Here is a 27,261-nt window from a genome sequence, read left to right on the forward strand (position 1 = left end):
CTGGTGGACACTCCGATACTCACACCACTACAAGCAGCATCCGGCATTCGGCACCATAGAGGACTTACATCCTATGGCCCCATAATCAGTGGCGGACACCTCGCAAACTTCAACAATTGGAAGCAGCAGCCGGCACTAAGGTAGGACCCATACCCTATGGTCCTTGATCTACCTACATGGAACTTTACACAAAGGATTTTCACGGTCAGTAACCAGAAAATATACATATATATGCCAACATCGGCTTGCTAATTGTCTTACTGCCTGCAACCTTTCCACTCATTGCTGAGCTGCATCAGTCCTAAGTCTCAACAATTCCCCTATGGCTTCAACACTGTCTACTTTGGACTTTCACATATGTTGCCACAGGCGATAATCGGATGTTAATTCACACCGACCAGATAGTGACTTGGACTGTGTATGCCCACCCTGCAAGCTTATATGCTTCTCTACTTGCTACATCACAATGCATCCTCTGCATTGCTTTGAGCTGCTACTGTTGATGCGCCTTGCTGTGTCCCTGCAACCTTTGTCAATACTGGATTATATCAAGTGTAGTGGTTTATATGAACTGCATATCCATACACCAGAGAGAATATCTATACCGGCTGGCTAGCTGCTTTACTGCTTGTTATCTTTCCACACATTGCTGAGCTGCACCAGTCTTAAGTCCTAACAAATCTCCCTATGGCTTAAACACTGTCTATCTTGGACTTAAACACCCGCTGCCACAGGTGACAATCGGTGGTCTACCCACACCGATCGGATAGTGACTAGGACTGTGTATGCCCACCCTGCAAGCTTATTTGTCTATTTATTGCTATCTGTCACTCAATGCTGCATCCTTTGCATTGCTTTGAGCTGCTGCAATCACTGTGCCTTGCCGTGTTCCTGCAACCTCTGCTAATACAGATATATACTAAGTGGTGTGAACTGTATGTCCATATACCAGAGTGAATGGTGGTTGAGCGATAACTGCTATATATGTTCATTGTGGGTTCCATTAATTCTTTTGAATTTTTCAACAAGGGCAGTATCATCACTACCCCAGCCAATCTATTTGTATCAAGTCGTGACAAAACACCACTATCACATACCATTGGATAGTCAACACTTCCTGGAGAGATTTAGAACTCAATTCTACCTTGTTCACCAATATCCCCAGTGGCAGATCTTTTTTACCTACCATATATTCAGCATGGGATGGGTGGTGGGCGGAGCCTAGCATCACGTAGGCAGTGTCATCTATGAGACAGGACCATTCAGGTTTTATCGAAGTGTCGACAGGCACACCTTTTATCCAATTTATATATCTGTTGTTGTTGTTTTCCATTCACTTATTTTTGCCTCAATAAAGTTATTCACTTTTTATACACCATATTCTTGTTAGAGCCATAATTTGCAACTTCTTTTCTTTCTTTTTTCTTGTTCATTGACATAGTTGCATGGCTCACAGGTTATATACCCTTGTCTATAGGTGTAAGATTTACTTACTGTGCCACATGTGAGCCATTGAATCTGTGAAAGCTGTGGTTAATAGGCTGTATAAAAATCACTATTTTAGTCCTACAGCAGTCCCTCCAGCAATCGCTTCCTCTAACTGTTGCTGTCAGGCAGCTGTCCTTATTTTACCAACCTATTAAGCACAGACATAGGAAGAGTTAGGGAAGAAATAATTACATAATCACTAAGGTAACTTCAAAGCACCAAATCTTCAGAGAGAATTTGCTAGTATAAAAACTTCAGGCACAGCCCCTCCTCTCTAAGGTAAAATGAATATTTTTATTTTTTTTAACATGCAACACAAAAGGTGGAATCTGCTTTTTTTTTTTCTTTTTTTGAAAACACACAAAAGCAGTGATCTGTTCATCTATCAATAACTGTTCTCCTTTTGAACACAAAACAGGATATTTTACTTACTTGGAAAATCCATTTCTTAGAGCACATCACAGGATACAGGAGAGTCCATTCTTAAGACTATTGGGTTATTGCTCCACCTCCAGATGACTGGGCACTGGCAAATAGCAAAAGTAGCCTCAATTGTGTCAGCAAACAATACTGAGTGAAACCTGATGTTCATTGACAGACAAAGCTCCTGATCTTCTTAACCATTGGGTTATACTGTCCTCTACAGGAGTAGGACACTAGACAGAAAAAAAAGTCTGGCTACGCCTGGGCAGTCCCAGGGGTCCCTGAGGATATAGCAGCGAAAAATAAATTCCCAAGGCTAACTATAGCCAACCAGGTAAACAGGAGCTCAACCAAAACAATTGGAGCTCACATGAAAAAAACAATACACCCTCAAAGAGGGTGACCAGGTCCTCTAAACAGCAGCCTGCAAAACCTTGCAGGCAAAAGAAGAATCTGCAGATGTCAACACATCGACTTTATACAGTTGTGTTCAAAATTATTCAACCCCCAATGCTGTAAAGGGTTTTAGGGAATTTAGTGTACATTTGTAATTGTATTCAGAATGAAATACTACAAGGACTTCTTAAAGAACCATATGCAACTAAAATGACATCAATTGGTTTTGTAATACAGTAGTAAATGTTTCTTTTGTGAATTCTTCATTGACACAATTATTCAACCCCTTAAAGACTACCACTCTGAAGAACAGAGGTTCATTGAAGTGTTTTCAATCAGGTATTGAAAACACCTGTGGATGTCAGGGAGCAGCAATAAAGCCTAATAAGCACCAATTAGGCAGCTTTAAAACGACTGTGATACTCAGCTCCTTCTAGACATTTACTGGTGAGGTTACAAACATGGTGAAGTCAAGAGAATGGTCCAGGAAGACAAGAGAAGAGGTGATTACTCTTCACAGGAAGGGCAATGGCTATAAGAAGATTGCAAAGATGTTAAACATACCAAGAGACACCATAGGAAGCATCATTCGCAAATTCAAGGCAAAGGGCACTGTTGAAACGCTACCTGGTCGTGGCAGAAAGATGCTGACTTCAACTGCTGTGCGCTACCTGAAGAGTAGAGTGGAGAAAAGTCCCCGTGTGACTGCTGAGGAACTGAGAAAAGATTTGTCAGATGTGGGTACTGAAGTTTCTGCTCAGACAATACGGCGCACACTGCGTAATGAAGGCCTCCATGCCAGAACTCCCAGGCGCACCCCCTTGCTGTCTCCAAACAATAAGAAGAGTCGACTGCAGTATGCTAAAAGTCATGTGGACAAACCACAGAAGTTTTGGGATAGTGTTCTGTGGACTGATAAAAGAAAATTAGAACTGTTTGGGCCCATGGATCAACGCTATGTTTGGAGGAGGAAGAATAAGGCCTATGAAGAGAAGAACACCTTGCCTACTGTGAAGCATGGCGGGGGGTCAATCATGCTTTGGGGCTGTTTTGCTTCTGCAGGTACAGGGAAGCTTCAGCGTGTGCAAGGTACAATGAATTCTCTTCAGTACCAGGAGATATTGGATGACAATGTGATGCAGTCCGTCACAAACCTGAGGCTTGGGAGACGTTGGACCTTTCAACAGGACAATGATCCCAAGCATACCTCCAAGTCCACTAGAGCATGGTTGCAGATTAAAGGCTGGAACATTTTGGAGTGGCCATCACAGTCACCAGACTTAAATCCAATTGAGAACCTCTGGTGGGACTTAAAGAAAGCAGTTGCAGTGCACAAGCCTAAGAATGTGACTGAGCTGGAGGCTTTTGCCCATGACGAATGGGCGAAGATACCCATCGATCGCTGCAAGACACTTGTGTCAAGCTATGCTTCATGTTTAAAAGTGGTTATAACTGTAAAAGGATGTTGTACTAAGTACTAAGATTGAATGTCACTTGGGGGTTGAATAAAACCGATAATGATGTGAGCACAGAAAAGACATTTGTGGTTATTTCATTATAAATGTTATGTTATAATTGTCTGACCTACACGTGCCTCTTTGATTTAATTGTAAGTAGGATAACTGAATGATCAAAATCAATGTCAAACTGGCCAAAACAATCAATTTCATTGGGGGTTGAATAATTTTGAACACAACTGTAGAACTTTGTGAAAGTGCGCACCGACAACCAGGTAGCCCCTTGCAAACCTGCGTCAGTGACGCCTGATAACAGAAGGTCCAGGAGGCACTGAGCGCCCGAGTAGTGTGCCTTGACAGGGAAAGGAGGAACCTGACCCCTGATGGAATAAGCCTGGATCACAGTCTGTCTGATCCATCTGGAAATGGTTAAAGCAGAAGCAGGTAACTCTTTCCAAGGCCTATCTGTGAGCACAAATAGTGAGTCTGATTTACTAAAAGACTCCAAAGCTGCCAGGTACACCCTAGATGCTCGGACCACATCCAAGGCATGAAAAGCAATTTCCTTCGGATGTTTTGGCCTGGGACACAGGGAAGGCAACACAATGTCTTCATTCAAATGAAAATCAACCTTTTGGAAGGAACAATGGACAGGGACGAAAAACCACTGGAGCATCCTACAAAGTAGGTGCTAGGTAAAGTATAGTGGGCCCTGGCTGTCTAACAGCAGGGCCATGATTTTCAGCTGGGCTGTCATGTCTCCCAGGTGTAGCGGTTGAGACTGGGGAGTCTACCCACTGTGCTCCATGAGAGGGTTCTCATTGGGCAGTGGTGGAAACCCAGCCAATGATGTACTCAGGCCTGAATCTACCCCAGAAAGGCAGATTCTGCCGCACAGCATTCTGGGAGTGGGTATAAGTTTTAGGTGGAACGCATGATGCAGCATCTTTGGTGGGAAGCAGAGTCCCAGGAGGGAGAGTACAGCTGTCTCTCCTCCTGTCAGCAGTATCGGGTGTCCTAGGCAGAGGCAGCTTGCTTGAGGTGACAGAGGGCTGAGCTGAGCTGCAGAGAGGATCTGGTGTGCCGAGGACCGGCGGAGCTGAGAGGGGTCCAGATTCAGGAAAGCATTTCCAGTTCATGAGTACTGCAAACTGCCCTTGGGGGTCTGCCTAGCGAGGGGGGACCAGTCCGGTGAAGGTCCAAGGGATCCAGCTAGCCGTTGCAGGTGCAAGTGTAAAGGAGGTGCCAGTATTGACCCTAAAGTGTAGAGGGGGTGCCTAGTGAGAGGACCCTGAAGTGTAAAGGGGGTGCCTAGTGAGAGGACCCTGAAGTGCAAAAGGGGGTGCCAGCGGTTGGGCCCTGAAGTGTTAAAGTGTACAGCGTGCAGTGTACAGTATTGAGAGTTGCAGCAGCACAAGCAGTTACAAGAAGCTACCTCAGTCAGGAAGGACTGGAGGGAGCGGTTTCCAGGACTTTTGAGCTAATCAGAGCGTCAGGAGTCAAGTCTCAGTGCAGTCCAGGACTTTTGAGCTAACCTGAGTGTCAGAAGTCAAGTTTAAGTATAGTACCGCAAGTCAGGGTTTTTTTCAAGCGCCAGCAAGCGCTAGTCGGCATCCAGCCGGCGTCAAGGCAGCGCTGAAAGGCATTTTTTCCTGCAAAGTGTCCCATTTGTACCTAATTGAGCCAGAGGAGTATCCCACTCATTCCCTTCTCCCATCCCAAATATCAAATAAACAAAACAAACTAAAGATGCTGGAATGGTCATGGTCTCCAATCTCACACTTGGGTATTCAGCTTAAATCACCTTAAATGGGCTGAAGGTGTTACCGGTAACCATGACAGACCCACATCAGGCGCAATGCCTGGAAAACCTGCTACACCATCTTATCTCTTTGAACCACCAAGTAAGGTGAAGGACAGGGTAACACCGCCAATTCCGACACCCTGCCCGCAGAGGTGATGGCCACCAATAAGGCCACTTTCTGGGACATCATAAACAGGGGAATCTCCTGAAGATTCCCAGAAGGAGTCTTCTAGAGCAGTGGTCCTCAACCCTGGCCTACAGGGCCCACTAACAGGCCAGATTTTCAAGATAACTGAAATACATCCCAGGTGATATAATTTGCTGCTCAGTGATTGCAGTACTCTAGTCTGCATCTCCCCAAGGTAATACCTAAAATCTGGCCTGTTAGTGGACCCTGTAGGCCAGGGTTGAGGACCACTGTTCTAGAGGACTGAGCGCACCAAATTGAGGTCCCAATGTGGCAACGGAGACTGCACTGGGGGGGGGCCAAGTGTTTATCTCTCTGAAGAAAAGTACGCACCAGGGAGCAGGTTGCCAAGGGCCGTTGAAAAAAAGACTGCTAAGGCCAACACCTGACCCTTGATAGTACTCAAGGCCAGTTTTTGCTCAACCCCCTCATTAAAGGAAGGTCAAGATCCGAGCCACGATCTTGAACCCCAAGAGATTTACACCACGCAATGTACGACCTCCACGTACGATGGTAGCTCTTCTTAGAAGTAGATTTCCTAGCTTTTAACAGTGTTGGAATCACAGACTCAGACAAACCTCTATCCATCAGCACTTGGCGTTCAACAGTCAAGCCGTCAAAACTAGCAACTTTAAAGCAGGATGGAATATTGGTCCTTGGGACAGTAGATCTTCCCTGAAAAGAAGCTTCCAAGGAACGTCAACGACCAGCCGCACCAGATCGGCATACCAAGCCTGGAGCCACTAAAATGACCGGAATACCTTCTGCCTCGAAAATGCGTAAAAGTCTTGGCAGAAGCCTGAGAAGAGGGAAGGCATAAATCAGAGACGATACTGACCCCACGTTACCGAGCTACAAAACTCTGTACCTTTTTGTTGAGCCAAGACGCCAACAGATCAACCTCAAGGATGACCCAACAGAGATAACTGATAAAAACACTTCCAGATGAAGGGACCGCTTCCTTTGGTCCAACACCTGCCGACTGAGGTAATCTGCCTGCCAGGTTTTAATCCCCAAATGCGTATGATGGAGAGGGCTGGAACACAACGTTATGCCCATCTTAGAATGCCAGCAACCTCCAGAGCTGCCAGGACACTTCTTGTGCCCCCCTGGTGTCTGACATACTCCACAGCCGCGGCATTGTGCGATTAAATGCGCACTGGACATCCCTGAAGATGATCCGTCCAATGGTCCAGGCACAGTCCGATTGCTCGGAGTTCCAGGACATTGATTAGTAAGTCTGGACTCTTCCAGTGTCCAGAGCCCCTGAGCAGAATTTTGGCAGAGGACGCCTCCCCAGCCGGACAGGCTGGCATCCGTGGTGACCACTGTCCAATACAAAGAGAGGAAGGATTTGCCCGGCCGATGTGCGGGAGAACGAAGCCACCAAATGAGGGACTCCTTCGTTCCCTGGCTCAGCCGGGTCTGATTGTCCAGAAACTGCGGAGTCTTGTCCCATTTGGCCAGAATCTCCCTTTGTATGGAATGGTGCAAACGGAACCGCCTTGAAGGTAGACACCAGCAGGCCCAGCACCCGCATGCATGCAAGTACAGAGGGATGACTATCTGCTGGACAGCAGGAGACGAATTGCAGCATGCAATTTCTGGAGTTTGTCCAGAGAAAGGGGCACTCTGGCTAAGGCTGAGTCCAGAGTCAGATCCACATAGTCCAGCTTTGTGGACAGAAACAGGGCAGATTTCTGAAAATTCAGAATCCAGCCGAACTCTCTCAGAGTTCATATGGGGATATCCAGGTTTCCCACCAGAGCAGTAGGAGACTCCGCTCGCAGAAGGAGGTCATCCAAGTAGCCCAGTACCGCGATCCCCAGTTGGTGTAACAATGCTAGCGTGGGGGCCAACACTTTTGTGAAGACCCGAGAAGCAGAGGCGAGACCAAAGGGTAACGCCACAAACAAACTGATAATGCTCCTCTCCCACGGCAAAGCAGAGGAAGCGCTGGTAACCGGCTCATATTGGAATGTGAAGGTAAGCATCCTCAATGTTGATAGAGGCAAGAAAATCCCCCTGATGCAGGGATGCTACCACCGTGCGAATGGACTTAATCCTGAACTTCTGCACGTGCACAAGCAGTTCAGCACCTTGAGGTCCAGGAATGGATGCACCTTGCCTTCCTTCCTGGGAACTGTAAACAGGTTTGATTAAAAAGCCTAAAAACGTTCCAAAGTCGGATCCAGGACAATCACCCCTTAAAGTAACAGATCCTGTACCGCCCCAAACAGACCCTGTAAGCGGTCCGGGGACAGGTGCAAGTTGGAAGGAAAGAACCTTGCCGGGGGACAAGAGCGAAACTCGATCTTGTAGCCAGACCAAATGACTTTGTGGACCCTCTTGTCTTGTTCCAGTCCACGGGTCCAGAAACCAGCGATACGGGCGAGGGCATACCTTCATGCTGAAGGAGCCTTGTCTGCCGGTCTGGAGAAGCCCGCTACCCCGGCTTGCCAGACCAGGTTCGTTTGGATCCTCCAGAGGCGGCCCTGAAAAGCTTTGAGCCCTTGTCAGTCGACCCTGAGGGATGAAAAAACTTCCTATGACCCGAGAAGGAGGGCCCAGATCAACGACGAGGGTCCTTGCACTTCGTAACCTGCGTAAGAAAGGTACTCTTTCCCCCGTGAGATCTTGATGATGTCATCCAGGGTAGCTCCAAACAGACGATCTCCTTAACCTCCCTGGCGGTATGATTATGTCAGGAATTATGTACCAAAAGCGGTACAATTTTTTGCATGGAAATTTGGCATTATGTATTGTAGGCCTACAATTCTTAGTAAATACTTACTTAAACCTGACCAAAACAAGACTCTAGTAGACATCCCAGATGTCATAAATTTGAAACACAAACACATGAATTATAATCTAATTAATAATATAATTTTATTCAATAATGCAATGAAAAATAATGAAATTTGTCAAACAAAGAAATTCAATACACATCCCGAGTGTGAAACAGTTTGAAGCATGGAACTAGACAAAGTCCGAAGTTGCAATCAGGACAATAGTACCTTGTTTCCTTTCAGACTTTTTTTCCATTGCCATCTCTCTTGGAACAGCAAATGATGCACATCCTGGTAGGCGCTAACTTTCTTGCGGTTGGCGGTACGAAGTCTACAAAATGACGACCTGCCGGGCGTTCTGGATTGCCAACGTCAACAGCGCGTCGTCTGGGTCTGTTAGCAGATACTGATGGCATTGGGTGGTTGACAAAAATCTGCTCAGCCACCTTCCAAATAAAGTCAGAATGAACAAGAGGTATGTTAGTGTTTGCTTTATAAAGGATATAGGCGTTCCAAAGGCATTGTTCAAGGAGATGCCTGAAAATCTTTTTGTAATATTTCTTCTGTTGCTTCTGCATCACCGGGTAAAATATCATTGCCTGATTGGCTCGGTCGACACCTCCCATTGTGTGGATTATAGTCGATCACGACTTGCGGCTTCAGCACATCTGTTCCATGTTTTGTACGGACCATGGCAGTGGAGGTGCTGTGCACGGTGCTCATGAGACACACGTTCTTTTTGTCTCGCCATCGCATTGCCATCATTTTACCCTTTTGAAAGGCAACCATCTCTTCTTTTTTTAGTTTTTCTCTGCCAAAGATTGATGGCATGTCACGCCGGTTTGGCCTAACAGTACCATACCCATCAGTTTGGTTTAGGAGTAAAACCTCATAAAGTTCTGGAGATGTGTAAAAATTGTCCATTGTCACGCAATATCCCTGGTTCAGCAATGGGACCAGCAGTGAAAGGACAGAGGATGTGGCCATCCCATAGCCACTGTACCTGGGATTGAACTTGGTACCTTTACTGGTGTAAATGACCGCATTCCAGATATATGCGGTGGATGATTCACAGAGCATATAAAATTTGATGCCAAACCGCGCTCTTTTGGATGCAATAAACTGTATCCAGCTCAGGCGTCTCTTGTAGGCCATCAGACTTTCATCCACACTGACATCCCTTTCTGGCACGTAGGTCCGCTGGAAGTTGGTGACAATCATTTGGCACACCTCCCAGATTTTTTTGAGTTTGGGCGCAGGATGCGTGGCCTCATTAAACTCTTCGTTGTTGGCAAAGTGTAAATTCTTCATGATGAGTGAAAAACGATATTTGGACATCACTGTGCCAAAAAATGGAGTGGCCAGCATCTTATTGGTGGTCCAATACCATTTCTGGAGGGGTTTCCCCACCACCCCCTGAAGGATGATGAGTCCCAGAAACTGCCAGATGTCCTCTTTAGTGACTGGTTCCAATTTTCTGGATCTGGAAAATCTGGCACGCAGCGTAGCGAATTGCTGCTTATGGTAGCGGTTGGTTTCTGTGACTATTTTTAAAATTACCTCCTCAGTAAGAAATAATTTCAGGTACGCCAGAGGGTTGTCACTCTCCACATCAACCTTCATCCACGGAGATCCAGTGATCGGAATCTCGGGGGCGCTGCCTGGTCCGCATTGCTGTTTAGAGGGCACCAAGTGCGCACAACGCTTAGGACAGGTGCGGGATCATCGGCGTTGTCACTTTCTGGATCAGTGTCAGTGTCAGAGTCAGATGACAAATCTCCCCACGACTCACTGTCGCTCTGTTCTGCGAGCAGCTCCGTGTCGCTGCCACAGTCGCTCAGCTAATCCAAAAGAGCATTTGTAGGACAGCGCTTTTTTGATGCCATTTTCAAAGGGTTTTATTTGTCACAAATGACAATGGCAAGGGGCACTGAAAGGGCACTGTGTCTGATACTAAGGTGATACAGTGTAATCCTCTCAAATTACACTGTATCACCTCCTTTTTATGTGTTTTGTGCAACTTTTGAATTGACCTCCCAGTTCCGCTCCCATGCACCATTTCTGCTGCAGGGAACGGAACCAGGAAGTCATCAGAGCGACGGACGAGCGGCGGGGATCTCGGTGGCGATCACAGCAATGGGAGATCATCGCTGGATCGCCAGAAGACGGTAAGGAACCCCGCTGCAGGCTCTGCACATCTACCCCGAGCGTGACTCGGGGATACCGATCCTACCATGAAAAAACCACCCCAAGTCACGCTCGGGGTTACCGCTAAGGGGGTTAAACAGGAGATCAGCCAAGACTTTTTTCGAAGTCTGGCTTGCAGACCTGCATTTGAGCCAAAAGACACGTAGAGGAACCAATGCCGAAGACAAAGAGCTGAGCCACTAGGGGAGCCGCATCCAAAGAGGCATCACGGATAAACTGCAAACCTTAGACCAGCTGTTCCCCCTCCAGATCATGGCGTAAAAGCTTAGCCTACTCAGTCAGTTTGCGACACCAGGGCAATGGTGAATACCGGCCTCAGTGTCAAACTAGCCAGAGTGTACATATTGCAGGCCACACACTCAGCCTTCTTGTCACCCAGACTCTTAAAAGCCATGGACTCTTCAACCGGTAAATTGGTTTCCTTGTTCAATCTGGAAACCAGGGGGTAAACCACTAGTGGAACAGTCCACTTCGTGGACTCCTCATAGGGGTAACGCCTAGAAAATCGCTAAGGGACCCCAGGATGACAATTCTGTCAAAATAGGCATGGAAAGGAAATACCTTTGCCGCTCTGGATGGCTTGTGAGTGGCCAAAGGGAACCTGCGCCTCTGTCGCAGCTGCCTCCTACATCTCACACACAGATACAATCAGTGCTTCTACCAGCGCCTTTTCGTGCGCTGTTGCAGATCTGAAGGAATCATTCTCACTGAGGATTCCGGACGCGTGGTCACAGACCCAGCAGGGAGACCCACGTCCGCAGCGGTTAAATCCGATTCAGGATCTGATGAGACAGATGAGGCAGGCAAAAAGGTGGAGGGCGCTTTTTGCTAGCCCATCGCCCGAAAGCCACCTCCATCCGGGACACAAAGGACGGTCAGTGCATCGATAGATGGCACAGACCCAGAGGGACCACCCAAAACAAGAGAGGTCCTGGTAAGGAACCCGCAGGTCCGACTGTCCCAGGGTGGGGCCCGTATCCACCCCACACCGCATCCATGGGGACGTCTTAATCACCATACCATGGAACCACTGGGGCACTACTCCAGGACAGAACCCCTAACCACTGAAATACCATCGGGCCAAGACCCGGCCATAGCGACCTCGCGAGGCGTTTAACTCACAGGCCAGCCCCTGTTCAGTGGGGCAATGTTGCGGCCGACCCAATGCGGAGCTCTGATCTGCGCGCGCTGGCCAGACTGGGGAGACCACTGGATCTAGCTATCCAGCCCATTGCCGAGCCCGGCAGTTGATTGTAGATCTCACAAGAAAAAAAACAGGAGAAAAAATGCCATTTAAAAAAAAAAATTGCCAGAACCAAAGATCCTGGCAGGGAGCTAGGTCCTTACTCCTGACTAGGCAGAAAAAAAACTGAAGGCCTATAGCAGAGAAGAGGATGTATACCATCTATGACTGCTCATAGGCATAACCAATTCTTTTTTCTGTCTAGCTCCCTGTAGGGGGGCGATATAACCCTATGGTTCTGAATATGGAGCGCTGTGTCCATCAATAAAGGAAAGAGAAATACTGATTTTTACTTGTAAACAACAAATGTCAGAAAAAGGCTGGGTCTTTAAGTGGTTAAATAGAACCTCAAGCATCAAATTATAAAATGTTCTTAGCAGAGAGAGCCAGGTCCTCTGAAAAGCCATCCATGATGGGTGGCTTTTCAGAGGGCTGTTGACAGACAGCTAGGAGTTGATATGCTGCTTCTTTAATACCTCTTTGAGGTACTGTCCATCAAACTGCTCTGCAGTACTGCCCACCGGAGACAAAGGAGGGCATCATTTTTGTGCGACCTGTGCACAGCCCACATGTGCCAACATATTCTTCTTTATGTGGGCAGGCAAAGGGAAATAAAACTATGGCTCAACTGTATTTTTCCTGCCTCCAGCCACCCTTGAAAAGAGGTCATATCTAGTAGCTTTCCTTAGAAAAGCTTTACAAAACATGATACTGGATACTTTCATCCTCTTCAAGTCCATGCTGTTTTTCAGTTTCAGCACCGTCACAATTTGAATGGCAATTACTTAGCCATGTAACACATTACATTTTTATAATAATTTTGAGACAGATAGAGCTTTCTTTTGGTGGTAATAATCACCACTGGGTTTTTTTTCTATATAAACAAAAAGTATGAAGAAATGTTTTAGTTTCTGTTATATACACAGAAGATTTTTTATTACCATTATTGTATATTATTTATAGTCTGTGTGAAAGTTAGAATCTACAAACTATGGTATTTGTACATGAAAATTAATCAGTCCTGATGTACTGACTGCCTATCTCATTTCTTGAGGCCCTAAAATGCAAGGACAGTACAAATAACCCCCCCCCCCCCCCCAAGTTTTTTAAGTTGTAATTCTTTGTCGCATTTTTTTTATTTTTTTTCACAAAGTTGTCATTTTAACAAGTTACAGTAAAAACCTGGTTTGAGAGTGCTTTGCAAGACAAGTACATTTTTTAAAACAATTTTGGACTTGATATACAAGTAGCATCATGTCACAGGTCAGTATAAAAGAGAAGAGAGGTGCCTCTAAGCGTAGCAACATGGTTACATTTAATGAAGGTATAATAAATAGCAACTCACATGGTTGATGAATTAAACAGGCATATCTAAGTATGCAGGCATCTGGGGTAAAGCTGTTCACATAGACCATTCTCCACATTGCCATCTACGTCATTTCTTCCAAGCTGCACTCCACGAGTGCTTCAAGCCTCGCTTTCAGATCGCATTACTACAGGGTAGTCTTCCCGGTCATGATTACAGACTGACAGCGGTGAGAGCCGGCACGGAAGATGGTCTATGTGGACAGCTTAACCCCGGATGCCTGCATACTTAGATGTGCCTCTTTTAATCATCAACCATGTGAGGTCCTAAATGTTGTACCTTCATTAAATTTAACTATATTGCTACACTTAGGGGCGTCTCTCTTCTCTTTTATACTCTGTAGCTCCTGCTGGATTTTGCTTCTAATTCCTTTGTGGAGGCTACCATTTGTGAATGGACATTTTATGGTTATACAAACTATTACATTACTATAATCTTTTTATATGGACTATAAACTGAAAGACTTCTGAATAAATGGTTGTGGAACGAATCATCTGAGTTTCCATAATTTCTTATTGGGAAATTCCCCATAGGAGTGCTTTGGATTACAAGCAAGTTTCCGGAACAAATTATGCTCGCAATCCAAGGTTTTACTGTATTTCTAACACACAGCATAAGTATACTAAAGCCCAGTACACAAGTACTGATCGGCTGTCTTTTGTCCAGGGCTGTCGTGTCTGTTGAAAACTGCAAAAGACTGCACACGAATTTTGTCGGCCAACAACAGCCGACTGCAGAAGTGATGTCATGTGATGGTTAACTTTCCTTGTCTTTTTTCTTTTCTGAGCATGCCCAGTCTTGCTAATCTGCTGTCTGTCGGCCGAAATCTGTACTGACTGGCGAACAATCGGTCGTTCTGGTGTTGGCCAACAAAAATTTTAATGCCTGCACGACAGATTCTGTTTGGCCAAAAATGCGCTGTCGGCTGTCGGAAGCATCATACTAACAAGCCTACAATCGACCGATCGGTCGTCGGCCGAATATTTACGGCCGACAATCGGTACGTGTGTACGGGGCTTTACTTATCCCCAAATCAAATTCTAAAATGCCTCCTGAGTATGGGGATACCAGGTGTGAGATTTTCACAGCCTAGATGCATAGAGAGGCTCAAAATCCAAGGAGCACGTTTGGGCTCTAAAGGAGCATAAATGGTGCCTCTAATTTCCTGAGTACCTTTTTTTTCACAAAGTTCTCAATTAATGAGAGATTTAGAACACACATTATAAGCGTACTTAGAATTACACCTCAAAACACATTCTGCTACCCCTTCAGAGTATAGGGATAGCACATGTTTAAGACTTTCCTTTCACAGCCTAGTCACAGAGGGGCACAAAATCCAAGGAGCATCTTCAGGTGTTCCAGGGGCATTTCATTTCCTCACATTTGTTGGAGCCCTGGAGCCCCAGGACCATAGAAAAACTCACAACATTGCCACATTTTAAAAAGCAAACACCCAAAGATATTTAATAGGAGGCATAGTGAGTCTTTTGAAGATTTCACTTTTTTGCCACCAGTGTTTAGAAAATGAAGAAAGAAAATAAAAATTATTTATTTTTAATTTTTTTTTTTTTTACACAAAGTTGTCAATGTAATAGGATATTTCTCATATACAGTATAGAATTACACCCCTAAACACATTTTGCTACTCTTCTGAGTGTGGTGATATGATATGCGTTAGATATTTCCACTTTTTTGAACTAATTATATATTGGACATTGTATTCTGTGTATCACACATACCAACCAATTGTATCAAAACCAATGTACTCTAATGGTCTCTATATGAGTGGTTAGGGAATATAGCTTAGTGTAGCTTCATCTTTAGCAATCCCAGTTCCTTTAATCCAAGTAAGCCTAGTCTACTGGTACATTACTACCCCCAGGAATGCCATGATCAATAGTCAGGTAATACAGGTGGTTAAAGGAGAAAACAAAAAGCATTCCTGTGGTTTCAGGAATGCAGTTGTTCGTAGGGGATGGCTGGGACTGTTGTCTCGCAGAAACGTAGTCAGCCAGATGTGTAGATGGGTCAGTTCAAGTGCAGACATGGTCAGCAAACAGACAAAGGAACTGTCTAGGCAACAGGCAGAAATGTGGTCCATAAACAGGCCAGGTTTAGAACAGGAGTCAATCAGGGACACCAACTATTACTGGCTGCACTATTAGGGCTCATTCACACTTGAGTTTGGGGGTGGTAAAACCTTGTGATAACCTGCAGTTTTACTGCCCCTCAGATGCTACCCCCTTTAGCTGCAGAGGCAGCGGCCAGCAGTGTACACTTGCTACAGCTGCAATGCTTTGCATCACAGTTGTGGCAGGTATTATACCCCCTGTACACTTACCGATCACAATCTATTCAAGTGAATGCTTGTGTGGTGTCCAAGGGGTTAAATCAGGTGGCGAGAAAGCGATACAATGCCTCCTCACTGCCTATCAAATGCTCTCTGAAGAGCCCTTTGAACAAAGATGGCTCTTCAGAAAGCAATGAACATGTGAACAAGTCCTTATGATGACACTATGACTGCTGTGGAGTGATCAGGGGAACTGGGACGGTGGTGAGTAAGGGCATTAGGACTGGTTTAGCGATGATCAAGGGAACTAGTATTGTTGTGGCTGTAATCAAAGGAACTAGGACTGGTGTAGCGGTGTTTAGGGGCACTAGGACTGGTGTGGTGGTGATTAGGGACAATATGACTGGTGTGGTGGTGATCAGGGACACGGATTGGTCCCTTTTTTTTATTATATTCTTTCACTTTAATGAAACTGTTCTAAACCTTTGTTTACTACTGTGATGCTGTGATTTGTCAAAGCCATCACATGGTAAAGGGCTGCTGTGATTAGCTCTGATACCATGTAATCGCTGTGACCAATCACAGATATCACACAGTAGTAAACAAAGCATCATGAATGACCGGCTTGTTTATTACTGTAATTGTGATTGGTCACAGTGATTACATGGTACTAGGCCCACTCACAGCAATGAACAGTGGACTGAGATTGCACCGCTGTGTGCTCTCTATGAGTGGGTAATGTGGGAGGACCGTACATGTAATCAGTGGTTAAGCCAATTTGCAAGTGGCAGCTCCTGACTGTTGTGAAATGAACAAAAAAAGGATTTTGTAATCAAAAGCACCAATACATATGGAATTTAACTGTGCAGTTTGTTTCTTACCTAAAAATCTCCGTAGTTTCACCATGTCCAAGTGGAAGTGATCGATTAGACCATGATGATTCAAGAGATGAAAGGTTAAGGTGACAAGACCGTTTCCTGAAATCAAATACACAGACAAGTTGGTTCCTTGTAATCCTTATAACTTTGCACAAGATTTGCAGAGCTCTAGGTAGAAATGGAATTGCCAAGCTGGAGGACAGGAGGGAGGAGCTCAACCTATGAGGTTCCCTCAAACCCTGGAGCCAATATCTTATTTCATACCAATCATTATCAATGGCCAATTATTCAGCAATATCAGTATTTATAAAGTAAATGCTTTTTTTTTTTTTTTTCCAGTCTAAGGTTGCACCATAAAAACTTGATCTAGCCAACTCGCCAAATTTAATTTACAATATTCATAGTGTATTTCCTGTTTGTAAAAAAAAAAAAAAAAAAAAGCCTCCATTCTGATCCAATGGTTTCCCCTACCTAGACCTAGAGAGCAACAATGGAAATTAGGGGCTCTTCCTTTGTTTATCTGCATACTTGTTCCAGGTCAGTGTCTCAGAAAGCGACAAAGCCATGTAATCCAGGCAACAAGTATTTTCGGAAGAGTTAGGGTATGGTAAAATGTAGATAATTAGGGTGTTGTGAACTTGCACAACACCTCCTCCTTCCCACCCCCAATTATCACATTCTCTTCTTGGCTAGTATGAGGAAAAGGGAGCTGGTTTACTCTTTTGAAGTAACTGCTATCTACTCACATCTAATGGTCAGTTCCTGTGTACATACTATAAAAATGCCTTTAAAAGGATTCGGCACAAAGCAAAACCTAAATGGAAAATCTCCAATGGAAGCGGCAAAACCTCAGACCACATGCAAGTATTTTGCTTTGCCACAGACACCCTTTACGGCCTTTCTGGGTTTGTCCAAGAATGAAGAAAAAAAAAAAAAATGTATAGTGCCATATGAATAAACATAAATATCTTCTTACCATTAGTCAACCTATCAAAAAGAAATATATCGAAATTCCAGTTTCCGACTTTTTCCAGCATACACTGAAGAAAAAAAAAAATACATATATAAATCGAAAATAAGAAAACATATTGCTCTAGTTTTGCAACAAGCTTATGCTTACAGATTGATTGTTGGAATGCTGATGAGTTTATTTAGTAAGGCAACAATATAAAATTGCCATAATTAGTGGTGTCAAAACCGAAAATTCAGGATGCACTTGACCGAAACAGAAATTTATGGTTTAAAATAAAATGATAGAGAAGAGATAGTGCTGCGCTATTCTATAATAATAAAGAGAAATATAAAAGATGTGCCGGGTCTTAGACTAAATCACAGATGAAATATCCAAAATTTCTTTGCATATGGTAAAATTGTGTATGCAGAATATGAACCAAAGTGCACAAGTGCTGAATCTCCTTTAATATGAAAGTGACTGAGTGATGAATAAAATATATAATGTAAAGTGACAAAGTGCACAATTAACTCGGTACATATAAGGATCAATAAGTAAAGTTAAAAACATACAATTATTAATATTATCCATGTATCTGTCCTAGATCAATATCCAACATCGACCTGAAAATTTGGGAATAAATTTTGGAATAGATATTTTATACATACCCGTGTGAATATTATATCCATAGAAGTCAACAAAGACACCATGGATGTTTCACATTAATATGGAGGTAAGGCATCCGAAATACCAAGGATATATCACATAGTCTACCGTGTTTAATGGATATATTTATTCTGTCGGTTCCCTGTTCTTTTCTTTTTCATCAGGATTTACCACCTGCCAAGTCCTGAAGGCACCCCCTTTGGAGGATAACCATCACAAGTTGTTAGGAACTCTTTCCTTTCTTTTATACTTGGAGAGAATTTCTTTTCTTCCCCTCTTCACATATTAAACATTTTTGATCATCATAACAGGTGAATTGATCCATAGTCTTCTATATATATATATGGTGGATTAAATTTATGGAAACCCCCCCCCCCTTTTTTTCGCTGATAATGAATTATTATCTTTAGGTAATGAACATCATGAGTTAATATCTGACTTTTGCTCCTACACTGTGGGATTACTATATATCCCCCCTTTTTGGACAGATATTTTTGGCTCCAAAGGTCTGCAGGTATGTGAACTCTTACCATGTGGTATGCTTCTTTCTTTTTCTTTCTCTTTTCCTGCTTAATTTTCTATAGGGTATAAGATAAGGTTTCTGACTTACTGATGGCTAATTAGCCAGGAATATTTCTCTCACAATAAGATGGAGTAATATGTTGTCGCAACTGCAAAAAGTATTCATGCTAATGATTTGATATATAATATTTAGTCATTATTTTGCTCTCTTCTTTTCTTTTTTATATTTTTTTTTTGATTTATTTCTGGCATATGCTTTTCAGGAATATACACAGATTCCCTGAGGAAGATTCTGGTATTATACAATTCTTCGAAACGCGTTGGACTCTGTTGTGCACCTGTAACACTGTATTGTATCGCATGTCTATTTATACTGTTACATATGTAATATAAATTACCTTGATGATTCTTCTTATAATCACTTTTTTCAATAAATTGTTTTATTCTAAATTAATCTTTCCTATGAGAGATAATTACTAGTTGCCCTTAAAGTCCCACCCACCCAAAAGGGGGTTAGCCTTTTTTCACAATTTTCATGGGATTATGGTAACACCCTACCTGGAAACTACCTACATATTTTTACAGTTTATGTTTTGGGTGGATAACACACCCGACCCCCATTTTCTGTAGATAGTTCACAGGTTACCCACTTTTTTAGATTAACAACTATATTTTTTCAAAATGAATTTACAAAGGGTTTTCTAAAGGGGGAAAATGGTCTTTACCGGAATTTCTCTCCTATAAATCCTTTTCCAGGCTATCTATATAGCCTGTATACTATATATAACCCAGAATGGGAGGCTTTCAGGGAGATGGATGGGAGGAGTTAATGTCAGACATTGAAAGCAAATTCCAACAAAAAGAACAGATAGAATCAGATATCTTTACCCTATTTTCCACTCTAAAACGTTTCTTAGAAAAAAAGTCAGCATTACACTGGCATATAAAAACTTTTGACAAGTATGTGAAGGAAGGCCTGAATCCTTTAGGTCTAAGGATTCAGATCTTCCCTACCCTTGAGAATATTTCGTCAGAACTCAAACAGGATTGGGAGAGAATTCTGAACGATTGTTCAAAAAATTTAATGATTCTTCTTCAAGCTGAATATTTAAAACAACTGAAACTTATAGAAACAGAAGTTTCCGCCATTAATAAACAACTAGATCCGCTAAAAACCTCCCCTCTATATACAGAACAAGAGAGTAAATTAAAAACATACCTAGAGGATTACAATAAAGCAATACTGCAAAGGAAGGAGAAAAAATACTGGAGGGATAGGATAGCCTTTAATGAAGGCAAGGCATATAGATGGAATCAAGGACAACGGAATATTAGACGCAGGGGGGAATATAATAGGAGTGAGAATTACTCCTCTGACTCCTCTGCTTCTAATTCTTCTCAAACTAACCCACGGGGACGCCCTAGAGGCGATTACCCACAATGGGGAAAAAATAAGGACAAAACCAGGAAAAAAACAAACATCCCTCAGGGATCAACACCTACACCCAAAAATAAAGAGGGCACAAAGAGTGAAATTGCAGGTGGTTCCATGGAGAACCTGGATTCCACTACTACACAACCAGATGGGGCGGCAACCAGTAAATCCCAAGGCACCAATAGCAAGGGTCCTTTTTTAGGAAGACCCCATACGAGACAAGCAGTCAAAACGCAAGTCAGTATGGACTCCTTTGCGATACGGGTAACCGAGAAAACGGACTAACTATTATCAATTTGTCATCCCATAATCTTACCAAAGAGGAGGAGGATCTACTTAAATTAGGTTTATCCTTTTGCCCTAGTCAACCAACAGATAGGTTTAGTGTCATCAAAGACATAAACCTCTTTGCTAGGGACATTTTCTTTAAAAGTAAATATTTTAAAGATACAGATAAAATACAAAAACCTGACTCTAAACTTAAAGCAGCAGAATATCAAGCCCTTAGGGACTTAAATTTACTTCTGCAGGAAAGTGGATATGATAATGAAGAGATTTGGGAAAACCTAAGCGATTCATCAGATGAGGAAAATACACAAATACACAGTAAGGATCAAACTCCCATTAAACAATTTAGGAGAAAATCTCCAAAATTTCCTCAACTCAATCAAAACCCAACAATAGCTCTCTTCGTCAGGCAAGTTTCTAAAGACATTGATAAACTTAACACTCACTCCACTAGAGATAACCTCCCCCCGGACCAACGTAAAGCTTTAAAAACCCTCCAAAAAAATAATGATATCACTATTAAATCCAGTGATAAGGGGGGGAACATTGTTCTTATGAACAATATAGATTATGAAAAAATGTGTTATCAACTTTTAGACAACAAAACTTGCTATCAGAAAATATCAGCTAATACAATCTCAAGATTCAATGAAGAATTTTATGCCATCCTTGATGGAGCGAGGGAAACAGGTATAATTACGACAGAATTGTGGGAGTACATGAGGACACCACACCCTCGTACCCCCACTTTTTACTGTCTACCAAAGGTCCACAAAGACCTGAAAAATCCACCAGGCCGCCCTATAATATCTGGGAATGGCAGTATCACGGAAACTGCAAGCCGTGTGGTGGATGCCCATCTAAGACCTTATGTCACAGGTTTAACATCCTATACTAAGGACACTATCCATATGCTTCAGATTCTAGAGAATGTTACCATACCTCATAACGCTATCCTAGCGACTATAGATGCAGAATGTTTATATAATTCTATACCACATGATAAAGGCCTCTCTGCTATAACCAAAATTTTGCAACAGAGTGGGCATCAGGAACAAAACTACAATGACTTTATCTTAGACATTTTGAAATTCATTTTGGAACATAATGTGTTCTCTTTTCAGGGCTCCCACTACCTCCAGGTACAGGGAGTAGCGATGGGGACTTGTTGTGCCCCATCCTACGCAAACCTGTACCTGGGGGAGTGGGAGCATAAAATCATTACCAGTGAAGACTTGTCGAGGTATATCGACGACATCTTCCTGGTATGGGATGGCCCGGTGGAGCTACTGGAAGAATGGCTTACTAGACTAAATAAGAACAATATGAATTTGTTCTTTACTATGCACTATGACTCAAAATCTGTGGACTTCCTGGATATTACCATCAACAAAAGTGATGAGGGTTATATAACAACAACCTTATTCAGGAAATCCACAGCGGGAAATACCCTGCTGCATTCAGCTAGTTTTCACCCCGAACCTCTCAAGAGGTCAATTCCATACTCACAATATCTAAGAATTAAGAGAAACTGTTCCTCTGAAGGCGACTTCAGGAAAAAGGCAGATGAATTAACGGAGAGACTCCTCGAAAGGGGATACTCGAAGACCTGTCTTAGGAAAAATTTCAACAGGGTACAAACTATGAAAAGACAGGACCTACTTTTCAAAATTCCCAAAAAAAACGAAGTCCCTCAAAAAAATCCACCAAGAATAATTCTCAATTATTCCAATGAACATGATAAAATCTATGGGATTCTTAAAAAGCACTGGGCGATACTGAGGGAGGACCCTATTCTCCAACATATAGTTACACCATCTCCAGCTATCACCTACAGAAGAGCCACCTCTATGAAGGACAGTCTTGTCCAAAGTGAATATAGGGGCTCAAACAGAGAAGACCCCTGCAGGGACAAAGGGACATTTCCCTGTGGCAATTGTGACCAGTGCAGGGTGATAGTTCGATGCAAAACCACTAGGCTTCCCAATGGTGAATTATTTCACCCCGAACATTTTGTTAACTGCAAAACCAAGGGGGTCGTGTATCTGATGCGATGTGAGTGTAAGGCTTTCTATGTTGGGAAGACCAAACAAGAACTTGGAAAACGTATTAGCCAACATATGCAAAGCCTTAATATTGGTAACTTATATCTGCCACTTGGCCGACATATGGCCATCGCCCACAGATACAGGACCCCCAAGGTAACTTTTTGTGCCCTGGAGAGGGTGCATGTTCCGGCCAGGGGGGGTGATTGGAACAAGCAGCTACTCCAGCGGGAAATGCGCTGGATTGTGAGGCTTAGGGCCACCACCCCCCCTGGCCTGAACGAAATGGAGAGTTATAGACCCTTTCTGGAGGGATTTTTCTCTGGAAAGACGGACTAATGGGTCCCCCCATACTAGCTCTATTTCGAATACTCAAACGTTGATTTGTATATAGTTTTCTGTCAGTTCTATAGACTTTTTTGATGTCTCCCCTGTTTGTTTGTCAGGGTTCATATCACCAACCTCTCCTCCTTCCCCTCATCAACTTCTCCCTTTCCCTTCTTTTCCTTCTTGTTTCCCCTAATTTCTTCCCCCCCCCCCCCCCTCCCTCCATGCCTCCCCAGGGAGGCTTTTTTCCTTTCCCCTTTACTCCTACTGAGTATTCTGAGGATATATATTTAAAAGTATGAAATCTTTTAGGAAAACACAATGTCTTTAAGTGGGTTTATTTAAGAATGATTTACTTGTTATTAGGGATGCACCGAATATTCGGCGGCCGAACATTATTCGGCCGAAAATAGAAAAAATAGCACTTTCGGTGTTCGGCCGAATAAGTCAAAAGGCCGAATAATTTTGTGCCGAACAATAGGGCTGAACGATAGTCGATATGATATCGACTATCGTTCTGTGGCCGTAGGCGATATTCATATCGCCGAGGTCACGATATTTACAGGGGGAAGGGACTCGGAGGAGGACAGGAGGCCTCCCAGACTTCCGTGTTAGGCAGGGGAAGCTGGGACACTTCAGCGGTGAGCATACATACATTACTCACTCGTGCACTGCAGCCCGCCCCACACATTCAGTGAGTCTTACTCTCCTCCCTAGTTTTTTCAATGGCACATTCAGGAAGCCAATCACGCCGTGATTAGCTGCACAGCGAACCAATCACGCGTGCCTGCACACCTGATTGGTTCCGCTGTGCCGCTACTCATGGCGTGATTGGCTTCCTGAATGTGCCATTGAAAAAACTAGGGAGGAGAGTAAGACTCACTGAATGTGTGGGGCGGGCTGCAGTGCACGAGTGAGTAATGTATGTATGCGGCTGTGCTCCTTTCCAGGCTCCTACTAGTCCACCTCCAGCCTCCTACTACCACCACTATGAGAGACTGTCTGTCACTGTATAATCTGATCGAGTCCACACTGACACTGACTGACTGTCACTGAGTAATTGATGTTACCACATTAACCCTGACCTGCCCAGTGCCCTGTATCTGCAATTAAAATTTACAAGGCTGCCTGCATGCTTCCTGATTTCCATTCCCAGCATCCTTCCCAATCCCTACAGTGTCACTAACATTAACCCTATGGTACAAGGCTGCAGTGTGCACTGAATCCCATTCCCTACAGTAACATTTAGGGAGAGAGACATGAGAGGACAAGAGAGAGAGAGAGATGAGAGGACAAGAGAGAGAGACATGAGAGGACAAGAGAGAGAGAGAGACATGAGAGGACAAGAGAGAGAGACATGAGAGGACAAGACAGAGGACAAAAAATTGGCAAAATAAATGGAAAAAATGCGAAACACCGCGTTCGGTATTCGGCCTTCGGCCAAACATTTCATTATTATTCGGCTTCGGCCAAGAATTTCATTTCGGTGCATCCCTACTTGTTATACAATGCATGTATTATATTCATTTTCATGAACAAACTATGTGATTGCAGGATGCGACCACTATCTTCTTCCTCGATATAGTGAGATCAAGGGATATTCCCCTATTTACAAAAAATATATTTCCAGGGATTTTTCCCATTTTTCTTATCCCCATTTCTTCATCTCTTTCCCCTTTTTTTGTTTTCTCCCTCCTTCCGCCTGGTGGGTTCACCGGCGGCTTGGGAGCCATAACCTTGCATAGCATGGTTTTGTTCTGTTCTTCTTGGGGAGATTACCCACAGTATAGGAGCCCGACACGGGTGAGACATTCTCCAATGGAGATCCCCATCCAATAGGGATGTCCCCATTTAACAACTGGAGAAATAAGCGTCTTTTCAGCTGGATCAATTCCCGACAATCTTTTCGGGAATTCCATGTCTGAACCCCGGGTGAGCTCAGGGGGTTAAACGCTATCTCCCGTGCCGGGGCGATATCTGATAGGATTTTCCTTCTCTGTCAACCAGTACCATGCCGTTCTCCACAACAAGTAATCTACATATACATATATAACTGAGGTTTTATTTCATTATGTATTAATGGTCTGATCATATTTATGATCGGATTCTTCAGTGTTAAATGTTCATTTCTCTTTCTATTCTTTATCGTCATTTCATTCTGTCTTTTGGTGGTACCCATGGACCGCGAGAAACATGGGCGGACATATAGCTATGCCCATCTGTAAGTCAGGGCGGAAGTATGTCTGACGGCGGCTACGTGGCACGCTTCCACAATAAAGACTATAAGGGCGGATGTGACGTCACCGTAGACTCGCGAGATTTCCCGCGAAATAGGGAAACGGAGGTGACGACATCGCAGTGCGCCGATTAGACGTAATCTCGCGAGATTCAACGAGAATTCACGGCAATGGTTTGATACTTAAGGAAACGCCGAGAGTCAGTCTGGAGAGTTATCTCTCCGTGACATGACAGGTCTATTGCTTATTTTTCCTACAGTCAGTAAGTATGCTTCAGGGGACTTAAACAGCCTGTGCTAGGCTTTGACTCCACATAAGGGGATTTTCGTTTTGTTACCTTCAGGATACTGGATGGAATTGATAAGGCTGCGTTATTAAGTCTTGGGACCTGTTTGACGGCCAACGCTTGTGGATAGCAACTAGATGTTTGACGTTCCACCTACATTAAACGGTATTTATACGTTATCTTAACGGGCGAGATTTATGCATGGCATATTTTTTTATATATGGGGAATTAGATGAATATATTCTCTTTATATATTGTTGCAGGCAGTTAGTTGGTATTGATACCGATAAATACTGCAGCCCTTCAAGTGGTGGGGATACTATGGACAACCCACCTCAATATTGAGGTAAGGCAGTCCAAATCTCACAAATCCATTATATATTTTTCTCTCTTGGGGGGATCTATTTCTCCTCCATATCTTTTCCCATACATAAAGTTATATATTATCCATGTATCTGTCCTAGATCAATATCCAACATCGACCTGAAAATTTGGGAATAAATTTTGGAATAGATATTTTATACATACCCGTGTGAATATTATATCCATAGAAGTCAACAAAGACACCATGGATGTTTCACATTAATATGGAGGTAAGGCATCCGAAATACCAAGGATATATCACATAGTCTACCGTGTTTAATGGATATATTTATTCTGTCGGTTCCCTGTTCTTTTCTTTTTCATCAGGATTTACCACCTGCCAAGTCCTGAAGGCACCCCCTTTGGAGGATAACCATCACAAGTTGTTAGGAACTCTTTCCTTTCTTTTATACTTGGAGAGAATTTCTTTTCTTCCCCTCTTCACATATTAAACATTTTTGATCATCATAACAGGTGAATTGATCCATAGTCTTCTATATATATGGTGGATTAAATTTATGGAAACCCCCCCCCCCTTTTTTTCGCTGATAATGAATTATTATCTTTAGGTAATGAACATCATGAGTTAATATCTGACTCTTGCTCCTACACTGTGGGATTACTATATATCCCCCCTTTTTGGACAGATATTTTTGGCTCCAAAGGTCTGCAGGTATGTGAACTCTTACCATGTGGTATGCTTCTTTCTTTTTCCTTCTCTTTTCCTGCTTAATTTTCTATAGGGTATAAGATAAGGTTTCTGACTTACTGATGGCTAATTAGCCAGGAATATTTCTCTCACAATAAGATGGAGTAATATGTTGTCGCAACTGCAAAAAGTATTCATGCTAATGATTTGATATATAATATTTAGTCATTATTTTGCTCTCTTCTTTTCTTTTCTTTTTTATATTTTTTTTTTTTTGATTTATTTCTGGCATATGCTTTTCAGGAATATACACAGATTCCCTGAGGAAGATTCTGGTATTATACAATTCTTCGAAACGCGTTGGACTCTGTTGTGCACCTGTAACACTGTATTGTATCGCATGTCTATTTATACTGTTACATATGTAATATAAATTACCTTGATGATTCTTCTTATAATCACTTTTTTCAATAAATTGTTTTATTCTAAATTAATCTTTCCTATGAGAGATAATTACTAGTTGCCCTTAAAGTCCCACCCACCCAAAAGGGGGTTAGCCTTTTTTCACAAAAACATACAAGGTGCTAAATTTCAAAGTAAAAACCACAGTGATAAATCTTCTAATTGTGCATAATCAATAATGAAAAAAGGTATAACCTCATCAACTCTTGAGAGGCAAAAAGATGCTCAAGCATATATTAATTGGAGTAAAATAGCTTAAAGAAAAAATGGTCTAGGACTAATACATAAAACACATGTTGGCTGCCAAATTAGAGAGCAGAAAACGACCAATATATGAGCCAACAGACTCCTCTTTGTTCTGATGGGATAACACACTAAGCAGTCTTATTAAATAGGTCCATAGGTGAGGTTCTATAAAAGGATAATATGAACACAGCACCCTCCAACTGTCTCTTTCCAAAGAAGGGTGTCTCTCAAGCCGACAACGGTAGATATCCCGG

General features: G+C 43.1%; 1 protein-coding gene across 4 annotated transcripts in view; it reads right to left on the reverse strand.

The window, feature by feature from the left end:
* PDE7A (phosphodiesterase 7A) overlaps positions 1–27,261 on the reverse strand; it is a 256,033-nt gene that overhangs the window by 59,495 nt on the left and 169,277 nt on the right. For all 4 annotated transcript variants that reach the window (XM_082259748.1, XM_082259747.1, XM_082259749.1 and 1 more), the window contains 2 exons: positions 17,506–17,569; positions 16,533–16,628 (listed from right to left, as the gene is read on the reverse strand). In XM_082259748.1, the coding sequence (XP_082115874.1) occupies positions 16,533–16,628; positions 17,506–17,569 (160 nt within the window). The remainder of the gene's footprint in view (positions 1–16,532; positions 16,629–17,505; positions 17,570–27,261) is intronic.

This window comes from Pelophylax lessonae (assembly GCF_965119305.1).
Source record: "Pelophylax lessonae genome assembly, chromosome: 5".
Lineage (NCBI taxonomy): Eukaryota > Metazoa > Chordata > Amphibia > Anura > Ranidae > Pelophylax > Pelophylax lessonae.